Below are 13,935 nucleotides of genomic sequence, written 5' to 3' on the forward strand. Positions count from 1 at the left end.
TTTTGCAAAAAGTAGTTCTTTTTTCCTCTACAGCAACCTATTACTACATTAGAAACTATTTCGTGCATTTTTATCAATCTTAAATTCCTTTTAATTGGCACTGTCCCTGGATTTATAATAATTATTTTTTTACTTATACTTCAACTTTGTTTGCTGTTATGTAGAACTATTTAGGAGTTTTATTTTCGCCATCGTCTTCAACACTAGTTGGGTCTTATTATCAAACTTAATTTTAATTTTGATGTTTAGAAACTTCTCAATAGTATGCATAACTGGAATTTAGGCTGCCTTTTCTCTTTCATAATAAGAAAACTTAATGATAGCTTGATGCGGATTAAACTTTGACATCTTTATTAGCGAGCATTTGTAGTACCCGTTTTTCTTTCTAAATATTGAGGGCGCAGTGCACTATTGTTTACTCGGTTATCTTCACCCAGTTGTTCGTAATACTAGGTGAGCTAATTACGCCGGCCCTCTAAACATCAGCTGACCTGCCAACTATATTGAGGTATAGCAAGGTGGTAGATGTACCTGTTACTCTATATGGATTGTTAATTAATTAGAGTGTAATGACTTCTTTCCAGAGTCGGCGTAAGTATTTAGACTTCTTGCATGACATTTATTTAAGTATGAGAGCTTAGATACTTTAGTTAAGTAACGAATTTATCGTTTTTTTAATATTTATATCTTACTTGAGAAATATTTCTAAACCAAAATATCCTATTTTAAAGGAATTTTACTGTGGATAGGAACTGTTTTTCAATGGGATACATTGTCCTGGAAATTCAGTTTTCCAAGAATTCAATTAAAAGTTCTCCAAAAATGAACCTCGAATACGGTACACTATTTATTATTATTTATCACCATGCTCAGAGCGATCATTTAGAATTTTAGATCTTTTCAAATGAATACAGGAATATAGAGATAATGTTGTGAAATTAAGCCTTCTTGTTGTGGGGGGGGGGGGGTTTAGACAAAGCGCACATTTATAATTTTGTAGTTTTGTAAAAATTATTGTTATGTATACTCTTTACATTAGTATATGGCTTCATATTTACAGTATAAAAGTAGAAAATATACAACATAAAATTTTACTTAAGAAATAATAAATTCCTCTGAAAAAGGTTTTTATCGAAATTATTTGTTACTTGCTTTTACTATGTTTATTCATTCTGACACATTTCAATGTGAATTAGTAACTGAAGACACAATGAAATTTAACCAACAACCGCCAAATTTGATTACTGCCAGGAACACACTTAACAGAGGTTCTTTGAATAAAAGTGAAATGATAAATGACAAAAGAACTGAAGTGTTTGAAAGTCTGTCACGAGACTCAGACTTATATTACAATAGATTGTCTTCCCTTATAACTGAAGTGAATAAAACATGCTTAAAACTAATTTCTCGCCAATTTTTACTGCTATATTGTTATAAATGTATATTATTAATTTATATTACGTAACTTAACATTTAGAACTATTAACTTGAGTGCCCATGTATTTAAAATCGAAATAATAAAACCAATATTAAATATAAGACTGGTTATTACATGTTAAATAACTGTGGAATATTCAATTTGTTTTTTCTCTAACTAGATTTAATTCGAACAGTAAAATTAGAAGGTACACTACAATCAAAGAAAGAGATTCAAAATAACTATAAGACATATTTTCAAACACTTTTATTTATAAAATAAATAATATGGAATATTAAGGTAATCGTTGTATTTGAAAAGGCAAATTCCCCAAATTTACAATGTTACAGAAATATGTCTTCAAAAGAGATATGTCTCATGATTTATAAAGGAAAAGTATATCATTTGTATAAGACATATACCTGCAATAGTGGTTTACTAAGATTTTAAACACCTAGAAAACCATGTTTTTGTTTAAAAGCATGGCGGACCTTACAACGTATTTTGGAATATGTTTTGAAATTCATACGCAACTGCAGGAACGTAAAAAAGCTCCTTGGAATATGTGAACATGTACATGAAATCAAAGGAATACAGTTACTGGAAATTCCCTACACTGGAAATAAACGGCGTTGACCATGAGAGTACGCCTTTGACCATTGTAAACTATTTAGATCTACGCATGTATATTTTGCCTTAATACTCTCTAAACTTGAAATTATATTACATAACCGGAAATCTCTAAGAATGGAACTAGATTACAATAGCTGGAAGTAATAAGTGTTTGGCCAAAGAATACTTGTCTTAACTGCGTATGTATATGTTTTTTTAAATTTGCTCTACAGTGTAAACGTTAACGAGGTATCCGTAATAATTTTGCCAGGAAGAAGGTTAAACTGAGCAAACGAAACAATCATTAAGTACTGTAGGTCTCACATTCCGATTTTGTAAATATCCTTATAGTGAAAACGAGGCAACTCAATCATGGCATTATACATTTATTTATATTTAAGCCTCTTAAAAATGAACATTGTAATATTATAAATATATTATAAAACGTATTGTTATATATTATATTATACAAAGTTAAAACGTATAATTTCGACTTAAAACTTATCATACGACTATATAATTCTTCTGCATCGCACTTGCTTTAATGAATGTTGCCTTTTAGTGAGTATTCAACCACTAAGTACTTAAAATAGTTTAAGTATTTTTGAAATAGAAAACAATAAAATGTTATAGGAAGTTGTAGATAAATATGTGTATTTTGTTGGTACTCATGAAAACTGTTTTACTTTCAGACTTCAAGGACCAAAAATATTTCTCTTTGATCATAAAGTCCAATAGTTCTGAAGGGAGATTGAAATATCTTCCTGTCTTCATCATTTATCTCTGCAGTATTTAGTAAGACATCACCGTAAAGAAATAAGTATGGCAAAGCCTCTGATATAAAACATTTTATTTTAAAATTAAAAGTATATTTTAATTTGATTTCACTATTAGTTGTATTTTGTATTATTTCTAATCTGTAATTACCTGGACCTCTAGCTCAAACCCAGGAAGGTAGCTGAGAGGTACGGGATGGAATGGGTTGTCGTACGGTGAGGTATGGAACTCCAGTAACATATTGGGGCCGCTACTGATGATGTCCGGAACTACGTCACCTCCGCAGAGCCGCACCAACACCGGGTCAAGGGTGGAAGGACCGTCGTAGACTGTCAGGTAGTCCTGTACGACATTACACTGGTCCCACACCCTGTAAGGGAAAAGTTAGTGTGATTACAGTAAACCATAATTTTAAGATTAATGAAGTATAATATATTAGATTCTTAGCTCATAAATGTCTATTTATAGATAAAAAAATAAAAGCTCCTGTTGGTGTCCTCATTTTAATAGTCATATAAAAGATATAAAAATACACGCAATATATAGACGTATTTCAATTTTAATTTGTTTGTTTACGTTTAGCTGATAAATATATAGCATATAAATATAAATAAATAAGTGCAACCTTGTAACGAAGCAGTTTATTTCAATGTATATGGAACAAAGTTGTTCTAACGTAATAGAAATTTTTATAGATAATATGAGGTGTTATAATTTTGAATTTCGTTATTTTTGTACACGTAGTAAACTTTTTAAAACAAATCCAGCAATATACAACTTTTCCTGTCAATTCTAATCCGAGTGTGATCGTTCACGCTAATGTTCTTATCCCAATGTAATAGAAGATTATAAAAAAAATTTGGTACATTTCGTGTAAAGTATGTAGCCTAATTATAGGCAGTAAATAATAAACATTGATCTTTCTAAATCAGCATAATTACAATATAATTCTCTATGATAGACATATTACGATGTCGAACTATATTTATAAAAAGTAAATTATAGGATTAACTATCAAAACTGTTATAATAATTATGCTTAATCATTTATATGGAAATAAAACATAGCTGAGTAAGATCTAGCTATACTATAAATATTTGAATTACTGTGTAAAGGTGTTCAACTTGGGTTCAAATATGATAAATATACAACACACATTTTATGACATTCAAATTGGACCTCACAAGAATTTTAATTACTACAACTCAATATTTAAAAATCAATAAGCTGGTTTTTTTAGAATGAACAACAAGGTCAATTATGTCAACCAAATATGATGGAATAATTTTTCCTCGTATGATACAAAATTTCAACTTTTAATGTCAACACTATATAAAACTTATATACTTAAAAATTGCAAACTTTGCAAAAGTAATAGTAATACATTATTAGTAACTTTATTCTAACCTGGTTGTTGTTCATAAAAAACCATCTTATTGATTTTTAAATATAGAGATGTATTAATTACAATTCTTTGTTTCTATACTTGAGACGATTTCACGTTATCTTCTATGTTTAAGTTATTTTCAATTTTGATTATAGCCTGAAATTACATACAAGCAACAGGTGACACAGAAGCTGTATGGTCATATCCGGTCCTTGGTTTGTTTGGCATAATGCAATCACGAGAATACTCCTCTCCTTTAACTCGCCTAAGTATATGACATATATTTGATCACCAAATATACTGAATCAATAAGGCTCTCATAAATGAGACGGAAATATATCGTAAATATTTTTGCTAAGCAACTTTTCTTTACTGTGTGAAACGGTAAACTTTTACGTTACTTATAAAAAGGACAGTGTAAACCTAATAACTAGGACATAAGTTTACGTGCTAACATATGTACCTTAACACTCTCTGACTCCGATCGTATTTAACGATCTGATCCTTGATGTGTATCTTGTGGCTGTTGCGCTGACGAACTGCTAGCAGGACGTGATTGCCCCGGGGTGCCTGCCGCTGCTCCACGCGGTAGTAGCAGGTCACGTTCCTGGGGTACACTCCTGGGTAGTTGGGACTCTGGATGCGGCACGGACGGCGGTCACACCCCTCCAGAACCCGGTCACAGTACGTCCCTGGCAGCAGCTCTCCACGGTAGCTGACCGCCGTGCTGTTACCGTACCTCAGGTGTGCCTCCTCTCGCTTGAGAAACTTGTAGGCCAACTTGAAGTCGAAGTTATAACCTATACCCTGAAGAAAAATGATCTTTCATAGTTTACCGAAAGATAGCAATAGTTGATGAGGAACTTCGAAACAATGAAAGAAGATATTTACTAGTCCCACAGTTTCGAAATTAGTAATTAAGTTTCGCACATGTTTTTTTACATATTACTGCACAAAATGGAGAATACTATACAACATCAAAAATATAAATATTTTTTTATTAAATTGAAATTTTCTACAAGGTAATGCATCTTTTAACATTGTAAAAACAAATGACGGCAGGTTTATAATTCCCATGAAAAATAAATCCTGATTATAGATATTGTGTCCTAGCAATGCCAACAAAAAGATATAATGTAATAGGAACCCATAATTTAAGTGTTTATAGCATTCCATATCATTATAAATACGATAATATACAACATAAAACGAAGAACATAAATAGTATATAAATATACAACTATCATATATAAAAATTATTGAGTTGGTACTGAAAACAAATAAATCGAACATTATGAACATATTCATTGTTTAATTGCAGGTATAAAATGCAAATGCAAAGTAAAATAAGGAACCAACGATAACTATATCTACATGTATATAGAGTTACCAATTACACAATTAATATGTTCATAATGTTCGATGTATTTGTTTTCAGTAGCAACTCAATAATCTTTATATATAAATATAAAACTTAAATGGTCAATAGGCATATGGAAAACCAGAGAAATCTAATGTTTTTCATGTTACGTGTAAAATTTTAATAAAATAAGTTTTAAATTTATCAAAGTATAAAAAAACAGTATGAATTTAATTATAATATAGTACTAAGTATACCAGCATAAAAATAGTGACAAAAGATAAAGTAATAAATGTTTTAAAATCTGAGAAATACATACTTAAGTAGAATAGTAAGAAAATTACTTACAATAACAGCTTAATTTCATTTTATATATTTATATAGTTATCTTACACACTATTCTACTTTAAAGTCTTGATAAAATTTTGCTGATGTTAAAATATTAAACTTTTTAATACTAAAATAATAATATATTTGTCATGGTGTTTAACAAACTTTAATTAACTTTGGGACTTATTGATTTATAGGAGTTCAAAGAGAACTCATTCTACCAAAATAATGTATAACTTGGCTTTCGCAGATTATTGATTACAACTTGATTCAATACAAGCTTTATCTCATCCTCTTTGTGGCTTTGACACGTGATATTCGGCTTTATTGGAAACGTTATTAGATTAGGCGTTTGAATAAGCAGTAAGTTATGGAGAAATGAATGTATTTGTTATGAAAACATTTTCCTGCCATCTATGTCAATGTCTAATTTATGCTGACATAGTTCCTTAGCCATTTATAAATAATCAACCTTTTATTTTCGTACTGTATTGAATATAATGAAATAGTGCTAATGGAGCCTTTTCATTATTGTTTCTTTTCCTACTGTGTCTTTCTGTGTAAAAGAGCTTTCAGGGAAAGTAAGAAGTAATTGGGATTTTAAAAAATAAAGTTTCGTATCGTATTTATTAAAACCAACTATAGTAATTAATGCAGCACTCTAATATTTTTCTAACATAATTAGTCATACACCAGCTGTATATTATTTTTGTAATCGTAGTGAAGATTATTAGAGGTTCAATGAAATTCCAACTAACTCCTATTGCAGATTTTGATCTTGTAAGAGCATTTTTGAATTAAATAATTAGAAAAAGACTATTTCAAAAACTCGCTTTGTGGCCGAGTTCGGATTGTTTTTTTTCTATTAAGAAAATCTATTCCTAGGTCTCGTCAACCTACTTTGGTAAAAAAGATTTTAATTCTAGCTCTTATAATCTAGCTCTAGACTAAGGAATATCCATTTCTGTAGCTTAGATTGCTTTTTTGTCTCGATTAAGTAAATACGTGTACGTAGAACTTTAAAGTATATATTAGTCTATCTATATAATATCGTACATGTATAGACTATATTCCCTTAAATATTTTCTTTGTACCTTTGAAACCGATGTGTCAAGTAGCATTGAAACAGAATACTGCTTAGTTTACTGAATCCTGCTATCTCAAAGACCGCTGCATTTGGCAGAATTATTGACATATCACCTAATGAAATTAAACCAGTCCTAGTTTAAAGAAAGGAGAGGCAGGTAGGCAATTATAGGTTCAAAAGAGTTTTCTTATCGGTGTAATATTAGCTTCAGGTACATACAAATTAATGATAAAAATTGTATAAAAAGGTTTGTTATGAAAATACTCATTACTATGAACACATTACTAAAGTTTTTAATATACACCGCGTTCAAAATTAGGTAAATTGTGATATAAACCTAATCATCCAGTTTTAATTCCAAAGAAATATAATGATATATAGTATGACATTAACATAGGTTTTCGTGTTTAATGCATATGCTGATAAAATACATAGATTAAAGAAGAAAAACATAGTTTTTTGAAAGATTGTAGTCCAGTTGTCATTAATTTATAGGAAAATAGTTTTTTTTTCAAAATTTCGTTAGCATGAAGATTAAAATGATTTATTTTATGAATGTAAAAATTTATTTGGGAAAATCTGGATAAATTCTATACACACACACTACTCTTTTAATATTTAATTTTCACATTAGTTTACTATTTTTTGATATTTATTGAGTTCCGCTTCTAGTTTATTGTAAAGTTTGAATTTATTCTTTCTCTTCTTGGGATTCATGTAAAACTTAATCACTTCCTCCATATACAGTAATAGTAAAGGTGAACTTCACCGACAAAACGTAACGGATGGAAGGCCAGTCACTTTACATTTTGTTTTCTAAATGAGTAGTATTCTTACTTAATCAAAGAGAAGACTAAGTAACAAGTTTTTAGGATCTGTTAAAAAGGACTTATCTTGCACAGATATAACCGAGAGACAATACCACAATTGTAAAAAATGTCGTTTTCTGGAAAATTATAAACGATTACTCATAGAATGCATGGTTATTTAGGAATCAAGCAACCTAATATAATTACTACTAATATTGTGTATACAGTATGTAATCCAAATGATATTTTAGTGAAAAAATAATTCCAATATAATAAAGGAATGATGATATATTTTATAATTTTTATTCTGTGGCGTTTGTGTTTTTGGGAAATTTTTGACCTGGTGCCTTTTTAGAGCTCTATAACCAGTATAATTTGAAAAGTTTTAGATAGGATATTACGGTTTTAAAATAGGTTTTTGGCATGTACATAGATTCATCTACACACAAGCAGTAATTAACTGAATTAAAGGAAATTTTGTTACTTTTGTCTGGGCCATACAATGTATGCTTGATATATAAATACCTGCTCTGAGAGTTTGTCCAGCAGTAGGGTCAGATTTAGGGAGCGACCCTCGCTGTAATAGACAGTGTAGCCCCAGGCGCTTCCACACCACTGGCCCTCAGTGTCAGGCCGCTCCGTTTCTCTGATTGACATATGTCCGTCTGGGCAGCCCTCCGACGTAAAAGACACGAACTTTCCCACCGTGAACGTGTCAAACGTCAACTACAACATACAGGCACATATACAATGACGGGTTTTAGAGTATGTGTATGTTGAGTTAAGCTCCTGTTCCCCTTTCTCTTATTGTAGCATCTGGAATTGATTTCTGCAAACTGGAGTCATGTTCGTCTGAAGAGACCCTAAAAAGGTCTGCGACCAATAAGCGCAAAATGAACTCTTTGCATAGTTTCAATATCTGAAACACCTATAACAAAAGGTATTTTCTCCTGCCTAATCAGGTGTGCTGTTGAGCGTTCAATGAGGCAATATAACCCGTCACTTACATTATACTTCAGTTTGTGGTATATGTGTCTCGATGCTTAACTCAACATACACATTTGATCAATTCTGCCCACCATAGCTAGGTTATGTAACAGAGTATGTTGTTATTATCGTACTTAGTCTTTTCAGTCCTCTAATAACAGAGTTCAGGATAGGTTCTAATACCCAATACTAGAGAGAGGAAAGAATCGCCATAGTCTAAGATTAAAAATACTTGAGGATGTCCTGTCTTCAGCACAGTTGCTTGAGGAGACTCAGATCTAAAAAGTCCTGGTATTATTGTTACCAATTCAATTTTAGTACATTGATTTTTAAAATTCAAAACAATATTAAAATTTTTCTAATCATAATCTTTATACATTTATCTGATAGAAATATTGTTAGTATTACTGTACTGCAATTTCGTGTATACTTATTGCAATTACTTAACTAAAGGAAAATATACTTTTTAATTCCATTAGTTTAATTTAAGATTGAAGGTGTATTCACTACACCCATGAGATAAGTATTGTCCGCAACAAAACCAAAACTATGGTAAAATACATACTAATAAGTAGATTTCTAGTAAAATTAAATTTAGCAATTTAATTGAGTTTCAAAGTAAATAGTGTACCTGAACTAAGTCTCCAAATTCTCCTCCACCAGCAGTGAAGTTGAGGTGACACAAAAAAGGTAGTCTGTCCTCTCTCGGGCGGCGGATCTCCAGCTCGTACGTCCTCCCTACGTCCCCGTAGTACGTCCTGTTGCACGCTGTAATACGAAGGTTTATCTTTGGTTACATCAATAAAAAAATTGAAAACTTAAGTTTTTTTATATACTACGAGATCAAATACATTAATGATTTTATATATATATATATATATATATATATATATATATATATATATATATATATATATATATACAGTATATATACTATTTCACTTATTGAAATGAAAAAACAAAGATTATAAGGCTTCTATATATTTCGTGGGATTTAATACCCACATCTTCAGGAAGCATAATATAAATGAAGAAAACAAGAAACAAGAAAAACAACAAATAAAATAACAAAAAATGTAAATACGCAACTAATTGTATGAAATTATATTATTTTGTAAGCTCGTGAAAGATAACGTATTATTTTTATACAAATAAGGTAAATAATAAGGTAAAAGGTTTTTAATGTGATTATAAAAACATAAAACTTTATATATTGTACGTGATATATGAGAAAATTATAACATCTTATGTAATAATTGTAATATATTTAAAAATAAGCTTTCAATAAATTGTTTTCAACGATTATGAGGAAGTGTCATATATTTATGAAAAAAATAAGGTGATTATTAAGAGTTAACCATGTGCAAGCAATAATATTTCGTACAACAAAATTAAAATTTTCTTCGAAGTACTGACTTATTTCATTATTGAAACATTACTTATTTTTAAAATCATTGAGTACAACTGACTTATGCTGCATAAGACCTACGTGAGCAGTATCGAGGTTCGTCGGATTTGTCGGGGCAGTCATCCACACCGTCGCAGTAACGGTCGAGAGCCACACACTGCCCTGTGTCGCAGAAGAACTCGGACACTCTGCAGGAAGGCGGGGATGCTATCACGGCGGCTAGCCAGATCATAAGCAGCTGCAGCCAAGTCATGCCTTTCAGTCTGCAACATGGGTGATGGAAGTGTTAGTAACAATCGGCGATGAAACGATAGAGGAAGTTGTGGAAATCGGGATTATGATAATTTTGTTGGAATAGAGGCAGGTTTATACTTATGGTTGATACAAATTATCTTGTATACAACAGGTGATAATGATTTTCAGTCGAGTAAAGTATGTTTTATATTGCAAAAAGAAGGACTCTAATTTATGCATATTCCTTTTAAATGTTTTTGAAAAAAAAATATATTTTCTTTATGAAATCGATAACAGACCATTTTTCGCAAGATGTATCGCCGAGCATATAACCCCTATATTATTTATATGCCCAGAATCTTGAGACGTGGGTATTGAATAACCTGTGTTATTTATTAAATATTGTGAAAAGATGTTTAATTATATCATATTTGGGCATTTAAATACTTATTACGAGATATACAATGCAAAACACGATTTAGTGTTTTATAAGGAGTCTTTGATTATGAATGTGACGCAATACCAATGGGGGAAGGAAATAGGACAGTCTTGAACATTTTCCATTACACAGTCATACGCAATCAATTCATAACTTTTCAAGATCTGCAGTGTAATCTCTTCCTCGGGTGAATAACTAACTAAAAATATAACTACAATTTACATTAAAATTAACTAATAATTTCTTACTTGTTGGTATATATCAATCAGACAGAATATAAAAAATGAAAGTTAATTCTAAGCATAATATATTTCAAAAACTAATTATTAATAAGGAACCGAAGGAGACAAGCCACGAAATTTTACTGAACGAAGAAGCAATGAGTTCTAACTAAAGACCAATAATAATGGCGATAGGAGAAGAAGAAACAACATTATGAAATATCAGTAAATGGGGGAAGATCTTTTTTATTATTAATTTATTCATAGCTCGTAATTCCACCTAAACCATAAATAACAATCCAAAGAATGCTGTGGTTAAGTTTACAAAGAATATTAATATCTGCTTTGTGGTCCAATTGTTTTTAAAGCTATTAATGAGTAATTGTGAATAAAAATATGAATTATCAATTATTAGTTCTTTTTTAATTTTCTATTCTATTTTAGTTTTTTAATTATAAAACTTGTATTACAATATTGTTATTACACTTTACTTTTAAATGGAGTAATTTACTTATGAAATTGATTAGTTAATTATAAATACATACCGTTAATGTAACTTTGTTAAGCTATGATCACGTATCTCCTTAATGCCTTAACGAATCTACTAGGCTCTAAACCCAGAAACCCTTCAACTTCAGTAATGACAAACAACGGTCCTGTATAAGATGGTCTAACATTGACTTCTCTCTAAACTATTTAGTAAATCATAGTTATATCTAAAAACACTGATATATAACAATTGATAATCAATGTACTTTTCAGGTATACAGTGTTTAGATATTTATTTAGACCAAATTTATTTTATATTTTATAACATGTAATAAAAAAACAAAGTTCGGTTTATAAAAAATAACCTTAAATCATCGGTGCAATGAGTAGCTGTATTATTATCTCAGATTATCATTGCCTCCTTATGGTTAACCTTGGTCCATAAATAACTTTTTTATTCTATGCAGAGAAATATAGCAGTGAGCTCATAAAAATCAACCACACATATCTCTCTCCACATCTATGATTTTGGGCCTCTACTTAAGTATTATAAATGCAATCCTAAAATTTAAATATATTAATTTATCAATATTTTATTTAAAAAGCATTTTGTAAAATGTATATTATTTATCAGGTTCAATAAATACATTTGCTTAAAAAAATCATTCAAAAAAGTTATTATTAGTACTTGAAGTAAATGATGAAAAACCTTTACATATAAAATACAAACCGAATACAAAACTCAAAATATTTATATAACAGTAAGAAACATATAGAAGATTTATTCTTCAGATTATTTCACTTGTATTAGTCAATATTGGTCGTTCTTCCGTGCTTGACCCCCGGTTGCGTTATGCATGTTTGTTACAAGCTATATGACCCAATCATCAGTGAGTGGGTTACGGTTTGTAATAAATGCACTAACGTTCAAATGTCAGGCTTTCTATAATTCAGCTTTTACCTATAAAAATATGTTTTTATTGTGCTAGTCTTTGAATTTACTTAGTTTAGTATGGATTTTTAATCAGCCTTTGATATTAAATCAGTATTTGTGTGTATTAATTTGTGCTTGGTTTGCTTAATTGTAATTCTACATCACTGGATTGCTCAACGTCGAGAATTTTAACAATATCTGGGGAGTGGTAATGACAGTAAAATAAAACGTATGTACATGTATTTCCGTGCTTTAAGTGATCCATTAGATTTACCACTAAAATACAATACTGTCAGTGTGAATAAGTTGAAAGGGTGGTGAGTTATGCATATAGGTGATCTATGCTTAGGTGATATCTTTGACAACAGTCTGACATGGGTGATACGTATTTAATACACAAACAGTAAACTAAGAAAACTCAATTATGTTTTTGCTTGCATATCACGGGTTTCAGATTTAAATCTACTCAAAACTCTCTATTATACATTTGTTAATTTACTTCTCCAGTCCGGTATTGTGGCATCCGGTGGACCTTTTCTGCTGTAACCCAGCCACTGCAGGTAACACAGACGTCGATTATGAAAGTAGCGTTTAAAAACCTTTAAGATATCTAACAGGTAGGTTACTTGCATCTTTTATATTATTTTGCCATCAGACAGCTGGTTTCCAAAACAATTATTTTATACACTTTTCGAAACAATTATAAATGTTTTGTGAATTTCCACCATCAACTTTGTATAAGGTACTAAACAAGAAAAGGAATCATCGTGCTACGTGTAACTAAACCTACGTACACAAACAGTTCATTGTACTTCGCTTTTATATTTACTAAACAATTCCGCATGAGATTAAAAATCATGGACCATGCAGCTTAGAGAGTTTTAAAAGTATAGTAACGGGTTGGTTGCTTTAAATCGATAGGTAAGTTGTCGACGTAGGGTTAACGTTTGCAATATTTATGACTCTGTCTTAATTATCTTTAACCTACAGCCTTTCGTGATTTGTTTTCCTATGTTGTTTGTATGGGTGAACGAATGTGTGAATTGTGTATTACAAATTAATACATGAGGACTAAACGACGAAGTGCACATAAATGAAGATAAGAGAGTATTTAATTATGTTCTTGTTTTTTTTTTTAGCTGAACAATTTAGTTAACTAGCAGAATGAAGACGATTATCTACTACCACTAGACGATTAAAACCCTCTATTTAACATGCAAATAAAAGCTAACCCAACATCAGCCAAGCATATATAAACTTAATTTTTGGTTCAAATAGCGACTTTTAGTTTTAGTACTGTTGTATAATTGAAACAATTGAATAACTATTATTTATTTTTAGCGCTCAGTTTTAAAAATATCGATATAAAATCTTATAATGTGAGGAAAACAGTTCTTATATTGTAACTTTAACCTTTTTGATACGATACCCTCATATATCAAGG

At 30.4% G+C, this 13,935-nt stretch overlaps 1 protein-coding gene across 1 annotated transcript in view; it reads right to left on the reverse strand.

Annotated features, from left to right (window-relative positions):
• The window catches only part of LOC124367721, a 420,242-nt gene that overhangs the window by 14,553 nt on the left and 391,754 nt on the right, over window positions 1–13,935 (reverse strand). The window contains exons 2-6 of the mRNA XM_046824798.1: window positions 10,256–10,437; window positions 9,398–9,534; window positions 8,305–8,505; window positions 4,657–5,000; window positions 2,957–3,176 (exon numbers count right to left, since the gene is read on the reverse strand). Coding sequence (XP_046680754.1) covers window positions 2,957–3,176; window positions 4,657–5,000; window positions 8,305–8,505; window positions 9,398–9,534; window positions 10,256–10,427 — 1,074 coding nt within the window. The 5' untranslated portion in view covers window positions 10,428–10,437. The remainder of the gene's footprint in view (window positions 1–2,956; window positions 3,177–4,656; window positions 5,001–8,304; window positions 8,506–9,397; window positions 9,535–10,255; window positions 10,438–13,935) is intronic.

Source organism: Homalodisca vitripennis, chromosome 8, assembly GCF_021130785.1.
Source record: "Homalodisca vitripennis isolate AUS2020 chromosome 8, UT_GWSS_2.1, whole genome shotgun sequence".
Lineage (NCBI taxonomy): Eukaryota > Metazoa > Arthropoda > Insecta > Hemiptera > Cicadellidae > Homalodisca > Homalodisca vitripennis.